A 14,029-nucleotide genomic window follows, 5' to 3' on the forward strand; every position below is an offset into this window, starting at 1 on the left:
GCTGTGTGGTGACTCGCTGCGGTGAGGAGAAAAAAAACATAATTGGGGGAAAAATAAATAAAAATAATATTTGGTCACTCTAAATTAAAAAAAAAAAAAAAAAAAAAACTACCGAAATACTACTGAAGGTCTATTCCAAAAGAGTAGAGAGCCCTCTGCTGGAGAGGACTGGAACAGCCTTACAGAGCCCACAACAGATACAACTCCACTGTTCTGTTTTAAATACTGTGTTTTGTACTGTTTAAATATTATTATTATTATTATTATTATTATTATTATTATTATTATTATTTATTTCTTAGCAGGCTAGAATAAAAAGGGGGTCCCCATGGTTCATCCAGCATTCGCACGCTGGCGATGGTGTGCAGAGCGAGACACGTGGTCAGGGGTGATGAGGTGGGGATTGCTGGTTCAAACCCTGGTGGTGATGAGCGGGGATTGCCGGTTCAAACCCTGATGACAGGGGATTGCTGGTTCAAACCCTGATGAGAGGGGATTGTTGGTTCAAATCTGGCCATGGCGAGTTGCCAAACTTGGCTGGGGGTCCCAAATTGACCTTTGCGCTCGTGTGGGTTGGGGAGGAAAGCCAGCTAGTCACTGTACACCTCTTCATGCTTCAGTGACCCCTGCTGGCAAGGTGCCCAACACAAGTAGGTGGAGACGACACTTGCTTGCCCTGAGCTACTGGTTAACCAGTCTGTAGTTGTTAAATTTTGACTTTTTCTCTTTTTTTTTACTGACAGTAGATAACCTGAGACTTTGACCTGCAGTCAGGAGTTAGCTGAGCTCTGACAGAGAAAGTATTCCAGCAGAAGGAAGGAAAGAAATGGAGAAAGAAGACCAGCACTGGCTGCAGAATCACACAGAGGTAAGAACAGCAAGATTTACCGTGTGCCATTGCTCCATCAAGCTCTACTTTACCGAGCCAGGATTTAAAGAGAAGTAGGCACTACTGGAATTAAAGACTTAAAAGGTACATAAGGACCTTTTTATTTTATTGTGTTACATGTTCCCATGTGTTGCTACAACTGTTTACGTAAGGAGTGTGTATTGTTTTAATCTTTTTTTTTTTTTTTTTTTAATTTTGACTTTTTTAAACTTTTAAATTGCATTCCCTACTTCAAGATGGCTTCACATGGACCTTTCAGAACTACATTTCCCCTCATTCTCCTCCTCATATATGTAACTGAGATGGACTTACCCGTGAGTAGGAGGATGATGGGAAATGTAGTTCTGAGCGGTCCACACAGGTCCCTGTTAAGCCATCTTGAGGCAGGGAATGCAATTTAAGTTTTAAAAAGTAGTCAAAATGTAAAAAAAAATAAAATTAAAAAAATTAAAACAACACACACCTTACGTAAACAGTTGTAGCAACACATGGGAACATGTAACATAATAAAATAAAAAATGTCCTTATGTACCCTTTAAGACATGGACCTTTAAAATTGCTATTTATTTATTTATTTATTTATTTATTTATTTATTTATTTATTTTAAGAAAGCAACATTGCATTGGAAAATCAGAAATAAACAATGCACGTTTTGAGAATCTGGCCCATGATTTAGCAATTCATGACTGAGTGCTACTCTGCAAATGTGTGTATGTTAGTGCAGGTATATTTTTCTATCATTAAGATGAAAGCATATGGGAGATGCCTAGCTGGGATCTGCAAATGTTTTTATGCCTGTGCTTTGGTCATCAGCATGGGGTCAATAGCATATCACTTCCCAGTGAACGTACTGTTCTTCAGTTAGCAACATACAGAGGATTAAAAACACCTTTGTCCAAACTAACCTAGAATAAGAACTACATGATTCAAATGGTTAATACTGATTTTTTGTTGAAATGGAATGTTTCCAAAACATAAAAGACTAATTTGATGGCAGGTAAGTCATGCTGTTGTTCATGTATCAGGATGCATACCAACACGTAGCTTGTACCTGTAGCTTACATTTAGGGAATGCTTGCAAAGCTTTTATTCAATGTCCTTGCGTTCGTTCTGCAGGTACCCAGCTCCAAAACCCAATCCCAGGACACACCATGAGCTGTACCTACGGGACTCTCTCCACAGGGCAGAAGATGCCACTGGTGGGCCTGGGCACCTGGAAAAGTACACCTGGGGAGGTGAGAGAATCAAGAATCAGTGCTAGATCACAAGATGGTCTTATTATTACCATTATAAAGCAACAATTATTTTCTTTAATGAATCCGGTTCCATCACTAATTATTTATTTTACAGAAGGCTCGTTGAAAGTTAGGCTGCTGTACCCTTATCATTCCTTCTCGTAAATCAGTGAAAGAGCACATACTGTATTAAAGGTGAAATGACTCAACGGCTCAGACTCTGGTAACTGATCAACCCAATAAGAATGCAACAAGCCCTCAAAGTTCAGCAGCACATTCAGCCAGCACAGGGAACTTTGTAAACATGTTTGGTGGTGCAGTATTTAAATTGTCAGCTTTTTTTCTTCTCAGGGCATTCCTGACCACCACTTGACTTGTATAATATTCTCGCTCCTTACCCAGGTCAAACAGGCTGTGCTGAGCGCCCTGGACTCTGGATACAGACACATTGACTGTGCTGCTGCCTATGGCAACGAACAGGAAGTAGGGGAAGCCTTGAGGGAGAGAGTGGGGCCTGGCAAGGTAGGTCACTGTGTCCTTCAAACTAACTGGCATGGTGGGGGCCTAGAGAAAGATAGACGGGTAATCACCTTGTGGACTGGACAGACGAGCTCAACACATGAAAAACTGTTTGGCTTTGTGTACGGAGCACAGAACTGCAAAGACACAGATGTCTAGTGGTTAGAGCTCAGGAACAGAATGCAGTCTTGACCAAGGTAATAAATAGGAGAGGCTTGGAAATGTAACCCTGGGTGTTTTAAATGTTTTCAATGAGCAGCATTTTGGACGAAACTGTACAGTGGTGTGCAGTGAAATATGAAATGTGTGAGGGAGTTTGTTTTGCAGGCTGGCATTTGATATAACACTGACTTGTCCTTGCACAGTATAAGCTCCTCCGTTCTATAAAACAAGGTGCCCTTTGACTGCTTTTTTTCTCGATGTGGGGAGGTGGCCCAGACAAACTTCAGACTGAAGATTTAATAAAGTATAAAGCAAAACATTAGAAAGGGAAATAAACCTTTAAATAATAACAGGACGATAAAGGCTCTTTTTCCCCTTTTCTAAATGCAAAAAGTCCTGATTAATCTGGGAATAGCTTCTGCATGATTACCTTCCTGACGCGGTCAACTACCAGACAGTAATGCTTCTAAACAGGGTTCTACTGCTTAATTGGTTACCTCTCTGGACTGTGATCTCTCTCCAGCCTATCAAACGTGAGCATGTGTTTGTTACATCGAAGCTGTGGAACACCAAGCACCACCCGGACGATGTGGAGCCAGCCTGCAGGAAGTCCCTGGCTGACCTCGGCCTCCCATTCCTGGACCTGTACCTCATGCACTGGCCCATGGCCTTCGAGTAAGGGTTCAACAGAGAAAGCATTGTTCTTCAGCCAATCCAAACACTGCTCAACCAAACCAACCTATAATCCGAGCCAGCGGCACAAACCATACTTCAGTGTTCAGCGACCCCTGCAGCTAGTGGGGTAACAGCTCTTGCTAGGCTTCGGTGAAAAGAGGCAATTGGCTTGATCTAGAAGGGGGCTGCATATATGAAGTGGCTTTTTGCAATGTAGCTGATTTACGTATTTTTTCCTGCTTCCTGATTGCAAATTGCAATATTTGAATATTTGAAAAATAAGAATGTGGCAATAGACAAGTTTATTTCTCCACATAGATGAATTGGTGTATCAGCACTTACAGCACACCTATCACAGTGCTGGAGTCACTGTATATACATCGCTCACCAGGATGTGTAAGCTCCATACTCCATGCTCTGTACTGCTTGTTGCAGCATAGCTGCTGAAGTGCTTGTATCATTTTTGTCCTCCTAGACAGGGAGAGGTGACAATGCCCAGGAATGCAGACGGAACGCTCCGCTATGCTGACACCGACTACAGGGACACTTGGAGGGCCATGGAGAAGCTGATGGACCAGGGTCTAGTCAGGGCCATTGGCCTGTCCAACTTCAATGCCAGGCAAACCAACGATATCCTGGGCATCTCCAAACACAAGCCTGTAGTGAACCAGGTACCATGTTTGTATACATAGATCTCCATATGCTTACTCACACAAAGGCAATTAAAACTAACTGGATAATTTCATAGGCTGTCCACCTTACTCTTCCTTCCAAAGATCTGCTCCCAAGTAAATCCTCAATTTTTCCTTCCAGTGTCATAATGCCAGCTGCCCCTTTCATTTCCCTGCAGGTTGAGTGCCACCCCCACCTGACCCAGAAGGAGCTCCTCACTCACTGCAGAGCTCGGGGCATCATGCTGACAGCCTACAGCCCCCTGGGGTCTCCCGACCGGCCGTGGGCATCCCCTGAAGAGCCCCGTCTCCTGGATGACCCCCAGATAGTGGCTCTTGCTCGCCGATACGGGAAGACCCCTGCACAGGTCATCATAAGGTAAAGTGACAAAATCTCATGTTTAACAAAACATGCATGTCAGTATCATGCATCACCCACCACGGCTGTAAATTCAAGATCGAGCTGTCAGCATGATGAAACACTTGATGACTGTGACATTTATGAACAGTAGGTGCAGTACTGTAAAGAATAAGACTGAGTAATGAAATATTTCATCACACTTTTATATGCAATTCTCCAGATAGAAGCAAAAATGTAAATGTGGCGTACAAACAGATATATCCCCAGAATCTGATACTTTCAATAAGTTATGTTGAATAATGTTGATACCACGCTTCCTGACAGCTGGATAAGCGCCTCTCCAGATATATGGAGAAGTGTGTGAAATGTGACATGCATGCTTAAAGAGTAAGTAAAAAAAAAACCCATAACAAGTGCTCTGGCTTTTCTGTTGTGGATCGTTATTGCTGTGTTACCTGTTTGACAATGTGGGCAATAATCCTTTTCAGTACACTAGACAGTCATTTTGAAAAGAGCTTTGAAACAGACTTTAAGGTTATAAGTGTAAAAAGATGTTAACAATGAAAAGGTAACTTACAGGTACATTGTTTAAACAGTTACAGCAACACGTTGGGGACGTATAACGCTATACTTTTCTGAACCCTGCTACTTACTCTTTAAGTACGTACCACTGCCTGCACTAAATCCCTCTGCATGGCTTGGGATTTCATCAGTTAAAGTCATTGGTATCAAATGTGCAGTTTTAAAAGAAACACATGTCATAGAAAACAATGTAAAAATACTATCTGCTACTACATTAGGTTAAAGACAATGATATTAAAATACTATCTGCAACTACATTCGGTTAAAGACAATTCTCAGTTTCCATGCCTTACACTTGCACTTCCAAGACAATTTCACCGCAGTATCTTCTGGCTCAAAGCCTGTAACTGGTTGAAAGCATGTTAGTCAATAGGGGAAGCAACAGCTGGTTGGTAATGCCAGTGGAAATGACCAAGAAAGTGCAACATTATCTGAAAGCATGGCTTGCAAACAGAGGTTTTCAAGCCAATTTAGTACCAGTATCATGTTTTAAAATAACAATACATGTTTACTATAATATGTGTTTGTTAGCAGCATATACAAGACCTTTGTAACAAACAGAAGCACACAACACGTGAAATGCATGGGATTATCTTGTTAGCTACAACCACTTTAAGGCTTTTCATGTCCAGTCCTAATCATACAAATCAAAATTCCATGGTCCTCAGCACAGTACAATCTCAAAAGCAGGGTTGATATCCTCATGCAACCCTTTCAGTGTCCTGGACACAACACACAAAAAAAAAAAAAAATTAAAAACGCCTTCTAAAATACAGCATGCTAGTCATTAGTCAAAAGTAATTTCCATGCTGCCTGCTCGGTTGTCATATACCGCATGCTACTGAGTCTGTGACAGCGGACCAATGAAAGCAGTAAAATCCAGCTTGTGGCTTGTGGCTAGTCAAACCCTAAGTCAAGAAGGCGGCGGCAAACATCTTTGGTTAATCAATGCCTTCCCAAGTACTACCTAAACAGTTTCTCATACTGCAGTTTTACCTGTGAATCAACAGCAGGTGGCAGTCATGATGTCTTAGTGATTGTGCTGCTGGGTGTGTCTCAGTGAATCAGGCATGTATGTCTGTCTGTTTGCAGGTGGCAGGTGCAGAGAGGGGTGGTGTGTATCCCCAAGAGTACGACCCCCTCCAGAATCAAGGAAAACATCCAGGTGAGCTTTACAGTTCTGGAACTCTTGGGGCTCACAGGCTGCCGCCTTCAATTTAGCAAGTCATTCCAAGGGCAATCCTGCTGAACAACAAGTCATGTACTGTACCTAGTCTAATGAAGGTTATGATTCACCTAGAGTAGGGTTAGGACCCACTGTGCATGGCACGACGGCAAAACCAAAACAAGAGTACAGCACTTTCACTTTTCAAATTGTTTTATTATTATTGTCTCGAGTGTTCTCATGTGTTTTTTATATTAAATTATTATATTTTTTTCGTATTCGATAGCATGGTTTGAGTCGTTATTTGTAGTTTAATGCAGTTAGAATATGTGGTTATTTAAGTACAGTAGTTATTTGCAGGTATTTTGGATAAAACGTCAATTCCATAACAAATGTCTGAATGCTAAGGAAGGGGGCACATTTTTTCTCTCCCAAGAAATTTTAAAACTTTTTCTCTCATTCTGTCTGCACACAGGTATTTGATTTTACTTTGTCTGAAGAGGACGTGAAGCTGATAGAATCCTTTAACCGCAACGAGAGGCTTATTGTCCCAACTATAGAAGTAAGACTAAATTATAAGTAGACAGAGTGAAACTGCAGCATTGAAATAACTGGGGAGTGAATTGTAAATGTAGTTCATAAACAGGAGCTTTAAAAAATCAATACCATTACAACAATCAAATACACCTTATCATGATGTGTGCATCTGCAGGGAAATGTGCAACATACAGGTAGTGGACAAAAAAAATGGAAACACCTGGGTAAATGAGGGACACCAAGTATATTGAAAGCAAGGGCTTCCACACAGGTGTGGCTCATGCGTTAATTAAGCAAATAACATCCCAGCATGCTTAGGGTCATGTATAAAAATGCTGGACAGGCCTGGTTGTCTATAATTATGGCTAGCATGGCTGCAAGAGGAGACCTCAGTGACCTTGAAAGAGGTGTGATTGTTGGGGCGCGTTTGGCAGGAGCTTCAGTGATCAAGACAGCTCAACTTGCTAATGTTTCACGAGCAACGCTGTCTAATGTGATGTTGGCACGGAACTCCGAGGGAAAGACATCATCAGCAAAGTGCAACAGTGGGCGGAAGCACATACTCCAGGATCGTGATATCCGTGCATTAATTTGAAGTACAAGGCAAAACAGGCAAGCAACTGCATATCAATTGACTGCAAATTTCAACCTGGGGTGCGAGCAGCCAGTTTCATCAAAAACGGTCCGCTGAGAACTCCACAGAGCGGGATACCATAGTGGCCCAACGCCCTATTAAGTGACTTTACATTGGTGTTTCTATTTTTTTGTCCACTACCTGTACATGATCATAGTAATCCATACTAGGTACGATTTAGTGGAATTATTTTGAACTTGATGCAAATATTTGCAAAAATGCAGGAAAACCTGTAACCCCACCTGAAAGGTGTACCCCAGAACTGTGCAGCATGGGCCTTGACCCAGCAGCAATGTGAAGTTCACAAGGTTACTCTGCTGCTCAATCAATCTGACTAGGCTACAGTGCTTATCAGTTATCACCCCTGGGCTCTCTCCAAACACCACAACATGAGATTAAATTCCCTTAACACAAGATACTTCAGAAACAAGGAAGTCATATAGAAACAGCTGTATGGCGCTGACCTTGTGAAGCAGTGAGTAGAGCATAATATTATGAACTACCAATGCAAAACAACTGTTTTCCATTTTACCCACATCTGATTGATCACAGCACAGACCAACATCTGTCCTTTCTAAAACCACACAGATAGAAGGAATCATAACCTTTAATGTCCCACACACAAAGCACCACGGGCTGTTGAATACAGCAGATTAAGGAACTTTTTTTTACCTCACTCACCAAAGACTGACCTTTGCTTTCATGTTCCTTGCAGAAGGATGGCCAGACAATCTGGAGAGATGGAGGGCACCCACACTTCCCTTTCCATGACCTCTACTAACCGAGGCTGTAATGCCAGCCCAGCCTCCAATAGCTCAAGAGCGTGTGGTCCCTTCCTACAACAGGATGTCTTGCCAAGCATTTTTGTTAATGTACTAATTAATATAGAATATGAGCATGTCATTTTAATTGTTAACTACCTTACTTATATATGGCCTTGCACAGCAGGTAGTAGTATTATTGTATTGTATAGAGCAATCCCTTACTTCAAATTCTGGAATTGCACTGCCAGGTTGCATTATTCAAATAAAATGACAGGTCAGTGTCGCTATGTTGTTTATTTATTCCAGAGGTTTTGACTCGGTGTATATATATATATATATATGTGTGTGTGTGTGTATCACTAGAAGCATTAACATAAATGCATAGGTAAGAATGGGCTAGGGATCATTAGATGAGCTGCCTACAAGGCACAGTCAAAATTCAAATACTTCCAATTTAAAAATATGGTATTTAACATATTGTTGTACCGTACAGTGAAGTTTCATAATGTCATACATTGTAATGTATAGCTATTAAAACGTATATGCCTGGTTGTTATTTGTTTCATAGTGTTAGTCCAGTTCCAAGGTACAAGGGACATGTGTGTCCCACAAATAAAATGATGCCAACATTATTATTTTGCAATGAGGTGCACGAAACTGGTTTCACACAAAGTCCAAGCAAAACCAGACAATCACTTTACTTTCATCCTCTCCGCATTGACCTTACTTTTAAGTGTTCTCGGGTAGTTTAATATTAGACACATGAAATAAAACGAAATAAATACCTGCCCTGACACAAACACAATTACAAACGTGTATCACTCCGAAGAGTATATCTCTTTGAAAGATTATCCGAATGAATTACCGGTACATATCTTACCTTAATAAACACCCAAAGACACAAAAAAGACAATTTAACAGAAAAAAAAGTGCCTTCTTTTTGGACACAACACCAAAGCAGAAAGACAACACAGGCCGCATTTGACCGAACATTCTTTCTGAAGAAATCAGCTGAAAAAAAAGAGTACTCGAGAGCAGAGAGAGCCGGTTAGGAAAAACACAGTTCACCTGTGACAACCGTATTCTGTTTTTTATTTTAAATTGTTTTGATTAAACCTGGTTACTGAATCCTTAACGTTGTAAAATAAAAATAAAAAAATAAATAAAAAAATTCATAACAAAAAATTGTTTGTAATGCCATGTCGCAGTTGGATCCCGCCTTACTATCTGGAGGGTTAGGACCGTCTAATCCCCCAATTTTGGACGAGAGACTGCCCGTCTCTAGCTTATCTCTGCTTATACTTTTACTGATACCTTGTGTTGTTCTGCTGCTACTTTTCAACTGCGTGATACTGGGATACAAACTTCTCTCTTGGAAGAAGAAACGGAGGAGAAGGCGGCGGCTGAGGGAACAACCGAGTTTTTTCTCGCCTTCAACCGAATTCAGTACACTGAGCAGAACCCCCAAACTTTCGGAGGAACCATCGTTTGCTAACAATGCGGGCCCGGGTCCGAGGCCGGGTCGCATACGCCCGGCTTCTTCCGCTCACAGCTCGGGAGAGAATCGGGGCGAACCTGGACCGAGGGGTAGAGCTTACAAACCAGACGGGACCGCAGGAGAAGGGTCTGGCTCATTGAGGCCACCCAGCACCATACTAGCCGTCCTGTCAACTACAGCGTCTACAACAAGAGCCGAGTTGCCTCGCAGGACTCAGGTTCATACCAACAGCTCATCGGACTGGCGAGCGGGTGTTCATCAGATAGTACCTTTCTCGAGCGATTCAGAAACAGAACGACCTCACCCCGTCCCTCCAAACTCGCCGGAGATCACTGTGCAACGGGTAAGTGTGGTTACGGAAGTCCTACCGTTGCCTCCAGTTCATATTTCCACACAGAAAACCAGCAAACTAAAGTACCACAGTAGGAGCTACCTGTCAGTGGTAGTTATGTTTTGATTAGTTGTTTTCTTATGGTGGGAGTGTAACCTTTCAAGGGACGCTTGTATTTATAAACACAGCAGCATCTACATGACGGGACAGAACACACAACAGATTTAATAGTGGGTAGGCAATCAATAGGTCAAACTAATGTTGATAGGGATAGCTCCTCTCCAGGTTTAAACTTCCACCAAGGGAACCTCCAAAGAAAGTCAGACATAAAAAAGACCAGTTTTACTGCAATGGGGAAGGGAGGATATTTCAGTCTCAGGCTCAAACTTCATGGGAAATAAAGGCCATTAAGGTTATGGCATGATGTCTAATACTGGCTGTCATCCCTCACATGTACTGGCTGTTTAAATAAATATACAGGTGTTCAGTTTCAGGTGCAGCTCTGACATTCATTACAGATAGACAATGTAAGTTCAGTTACCTTGCAGTTTCCGATTGTATGTACGCAGGGTTTGCCAGGTACCAGGCAGATGCACCGCAGCAGCACCATGCGGCTGCACAATGAACGGCACATCCGCATCATGAGCCCCCCGGTGGACTCGGTCCGGTTCGAGTGTGCCAGCAGCATCCCTCGCGAGGAGAATGGCTTCGTCCACTCGGGCAACTCCTCCACCCTGGGGCCAGGGCTGGACAGTGACTTCGGGGCCAGTGCAGGTCAGACTCGCGCTTGCCAAGACTGGCTTTGTGTTTTTATCCACCATCCACACGGGGAATGACTAGCCCTTGAGGACAGCAGGATTTTAATGATCTAAAGTGACCAATCTTAATAACTGCAAAATACATTTTCATAAAGGCACTGAGGAGCCAGGGGAACGCAGGTCCTGGCTGTGCAAGGCTGACAATCTTTGCTGGGCAAAATCAGCAGAGACTGTCACCTCATCACGCTAAAGCAGACCATACTGGCCAGGTGGCTGGTGAGCTCAAGCAGACCTGCAGGGCTGGCCTCTCTCCTCCAGGGGCCAATAGCTCATCGGCATCCTCTGTAGCACACCTGCACGTGGCATCGGAGGATGTCCACTGATCTTCAGTGCTCTTGAGCTGTGGTGAAGGGTAAAGTAACTGACTGGGCACTGATCATATCTCCTGTCTCTCTGTCCTCCAGGCATCTCCCTGCGCATCCTGTCCTCAGACAGTGAGAGCTGCTCCAGTGTTCTCTGGGCCTCCGGGCTGGAATGGGATTACTATGACCCCGGATACAATAGACGGAAGCAGATGCGCAAACACATGGAACAACTGCCGGTGCTCTGCTCCAGACAGTACTGGGTTTAACCGCTGTGTTAATAGAACACTCTCATCCTGCACTGCACTGAACACTGGGTGAATGCACAGTGGAGAGCAGCGATCCTGCATCTCGCACACACGCGCACCCACACACACACACACACGCTGGACCTCTAGGGTTCCCTACAGCTGGGATGGAGACTCGACACACAGTCGGATTGTCCTATTGATCAAAGTGTCACCTGCATCATCTTTCTGTCGATATCTTAATCACTTATTCAGAAGCTAAATACAAAAAATAAAAATCACAGTTACTTTTTTTGGTTTGTTTTTTGAATTTTAGATTTTTTTTTTTTTTTTTTTACAGGAGTACACCCCAGAAAAAAAAGATAAAATATCACGAAAATTAATGGCAAAAAAATTGTAATGTACACTAATTGGCCACACACAATCTATTTGTGGTTCATTCACTTTTTTTCATTGTTCAGTTCTCAAATTATGTTTTTTTTTGTTTTTTGTTTTTTTAAGATATACACACACACAGAAAATACATAAAAAAAAATAATAGTTCACTTAAAATGTCTAAAGAAAATATATTTGTAATGCACACGAATGATCCATACAAAATGTGTTTGTAGTTTATAATTTTAAATTATTTCACCTCTGGAAAAGGACAGATTAAATTCACTGTTTTTTTTTTAATGGATGTATTTTGTAGTGAACGCTTCGCTTCAGAGGGGTTTAATTTGGTGCTCCCTCACTCAGGTAATTTTTTTGTTTGTCTTCCCACCCCCTCCCCCCCATTCTGATTAAGAAAATTCTTTGGTCTGAGGTGTTTTCTTATTAATAAATGCACTTTTTGCACTACTGGTGTTGTTTTGGCACTCATAATACGAAAAAAAAAAAAGTACAAAAAAAACCAGCGCAGCATGTAATCCAGTTATTTGTAAATATGTATTTTAAAGAGTATATTTTAATTACCGGTATATGTAATAATGTATAATCAGAATAAAAAAGATTTGTTTTATCATATAAATAAATGCTGCAATGTGTCTTGTTTTGTATGGATCTGCCCACACTTTTTCAGCATGTAGTGGTTGATCTGATCAGCCTGTACCCTACTGGTATTGGCCAGAGCTTGATATTTTTTTAAAGAGCATTTTACATCCCTCTAGTTTCCAACAACCACCAATCCCATGGTTATCCTGGAAAAAAGGTTTTCTGGTACTGTATTGTAAAATACTCAAAAAAACATCTTTGGCTTATTTACAGAAAGTGTGTGCCCATGACTAGGGGCTGACTTGCTGGTCTGCTGTTTTGAGTGGAGCTCGTTTTTTGTTAGACCTGTTTTATAGGTCTACAGTTTGGAAAGGATTATTGATTTTAATAGCAGCTCATTTTAATACAGCCACCTTAAAATGCATCAACCTGCTGTTTTGCGTCCCTTGTTCCACTGTGTTGTAATTGTTTTTTTGTGATGTTAAACAGTGAGAGTATTTATATCCTATTGAGGCCATTGAAATAGACCCCAGTGTCTCACAGAACCACAGACTCTTCCATTGCCTGTTCTCACAATTTACTCAGAACATTTCATCATTGAAGGGTCTCTATTAACATACTGAATGTCTTCCAGTTTCCATGTGTTGCCCACAAAGGGTTAAACGTGATCTCTCCATAAATTCCCAAAGGCTTGTGTGCATGTTGATGGATTTTAGGTCCTGGAAGATTTTTTTTTTTTTTTTTTTTTTTTTTCAAAAACGCAACCTTGAACATTCTTTTGTTATAACTCTTAAACTACATCCAATCAAAATCCCAACACCTCCAAGTCTAGATTGACCTTCATTGCCCCAAACATTCTGTAGATTTCTAAATGTAATTTCTAACTATTCTACTGATCAAGGAGGCTGCTCATCATTTTGTGTCTGACCCCAATTAATATCCCCACATTGTTATATAAGTCCATAAGTTTAACTATCTATTGATTTTTAGAAAGCAGAGGTCTGAGTGGGATTAAACAGACTGCACATAATCATTGTTCTGCATTTATGTTCAGCAGTGTGGAGTAGTGGTTAGGGCTCTGGACTTTTGACCGGAGAGTCGTGGGTTCAGTCCCAGGTGAGGAACACTGCTGCTGTATCCTTGTGCAAGGTACTTTACCTAGATTGCTCCAGTAAAAACCCAACTGTACAAATGGGTAAATGTATGTAAAAAAGTAATGCCTAAAAATAATGTAATTGTATGTAAAAATAATGTGATATCTTGTAACAATTGTAAGTCACCCTGGATAAGGGTGTCGGCTAAGAAATTAATAATAATTTATGACCCAATTCTAGTTCAAATGCAGTCCAGACTGATTAATAGATGGACTGGTGGTTAATATACTGTATATATATATATATGTATATTTTTTTTTTTACTGGGGGATAAGTAGGTATAGTTGAACCCCAAATAACAAAAACACATAGAGCAGGATTATCCAAAGAGTGAAATATCTTTGATTCTGACTCATATTACAGTACATAGGGCCCTGCTCCTGGCGTCAGGTGGTGTGATTGGTCAATTCCTAACTTATGAGGGAGTTATAACTTTGAGGTTCTTCTGTAGTGTATAAAGTCCCCTTCCCCTCCTTTTGTTCTCCTTGGGAGTTTACTTCTGTCTTGTCCT

General features: G+C 41.5%; 2 protein-coding genes across 2 annotated transcripts; both read left to right on the forward strand.

Moving 5' to 3' along the window:
- The first annotated feature begins 740 nt into the window (after nt 1-740).
- LOC117403919 (aldo-keto reductase family 1 member A1-A-like) lies at nt 741-8,478 on the forward strand. The gene is made up of 9 exons (XM_034006413.3): nt 741-868; nt 2,007-2,125; nt 2,528-2,647; nt 3,330-3,481; nt 3,957-4,152; nt 4,332-4,531; nt 6,188-6,260; nt 6,736-6,822; nt 8,147-8,478. The coding sequence occupies exons 2-9, from the start codon at nt 2,042-2,044 to the stop codon at nt 8,210-8,212; spliced, it is 978 nt and encodes a 325-aa protein (XP_033862304.3). The 5' UTR covers nt 741-868; nt 2,007-2,041; the 3' UTR covers nt 8,213-8,478.
- Nucleotides 8,479-8,559: 81 nt separating this feature from the next.
- On the forward strand, nt 8,560-12,405 carry hwa (huluwa). Its single transcript, XM_058997769.1, has 3 exons — nt 8,560-10,036; nt 10,594-10,798; nt 11,247-12,405. Exons 1-3 carry the CDS (start codon nt 9,395-9,397, stop codon nt 11,411-11,413), a joined length of 1,014 nt encoding a protein of 337 aa, XP_058853752.1. The 5' UTR covers nt 8,560-9,394; the 3' UTR covers nt 11,414-12,405.
- The last annotated feature ends 1,624 nt before the right edge of the window (nt 12,406-14,029 follow it).

Source organism: Acipenser ruthenus, chromosome 1, assembly GCF_902713425.1.
Source record: "Acipenser ruthenus chromosome 1, fAciRut3.2 maternal haplotype, whole genome shotgun sequence".
NCBI lineage: Eukaryota > Metazoa > Chordata > Actinopteri > Acipenseriformes > Acipenseridae > Acipenser > Acipenser ruthenus.

Coding starts and splice junctions, on each gene's coding strand:
- LOC117403919 (XM_034006413.3), top strand. CDS start 2,042: ATGAGCTGTACCTACGGGACTCTCTCCACAGGGCAGAAGATGCCACTG. Junction 2,648..3,329: donor AGAGAGTGGGGCCTGGCAAG/GTAGGTCACTGT, acceptor ATCTCTCTCCAG/CCTATCAAACGTGAGCATGT. Junction 6,823..8,146: donor TTATTGTCCCAACTATAGAA/GTAAGACTAAAT, acceptor TGTTCCTTGCAG/AAGGATGGCCAGACAATCTG.
- hwa (XM_058997769.1), top strand. CDS start 9,395: ATGTCGCAGTTGGATCCCGCCTTACTATCTGGAGGGTTAGGACCGTCT. Junction 10,037..10,593: donor CGGAGATCACTGTGCAACGG/GTAAGTGTGGTT, acceptor GTATGTACGCAG/GGTTTGCCAGGTACCAGGCA. Junction 10,799..11,246: donor TGACTTCGGGGCCAGTGCAG/GTCAGACTCGCG, acceptor TCTGTCCTCCAG/GCATCTCCCTGCGCATCCTG.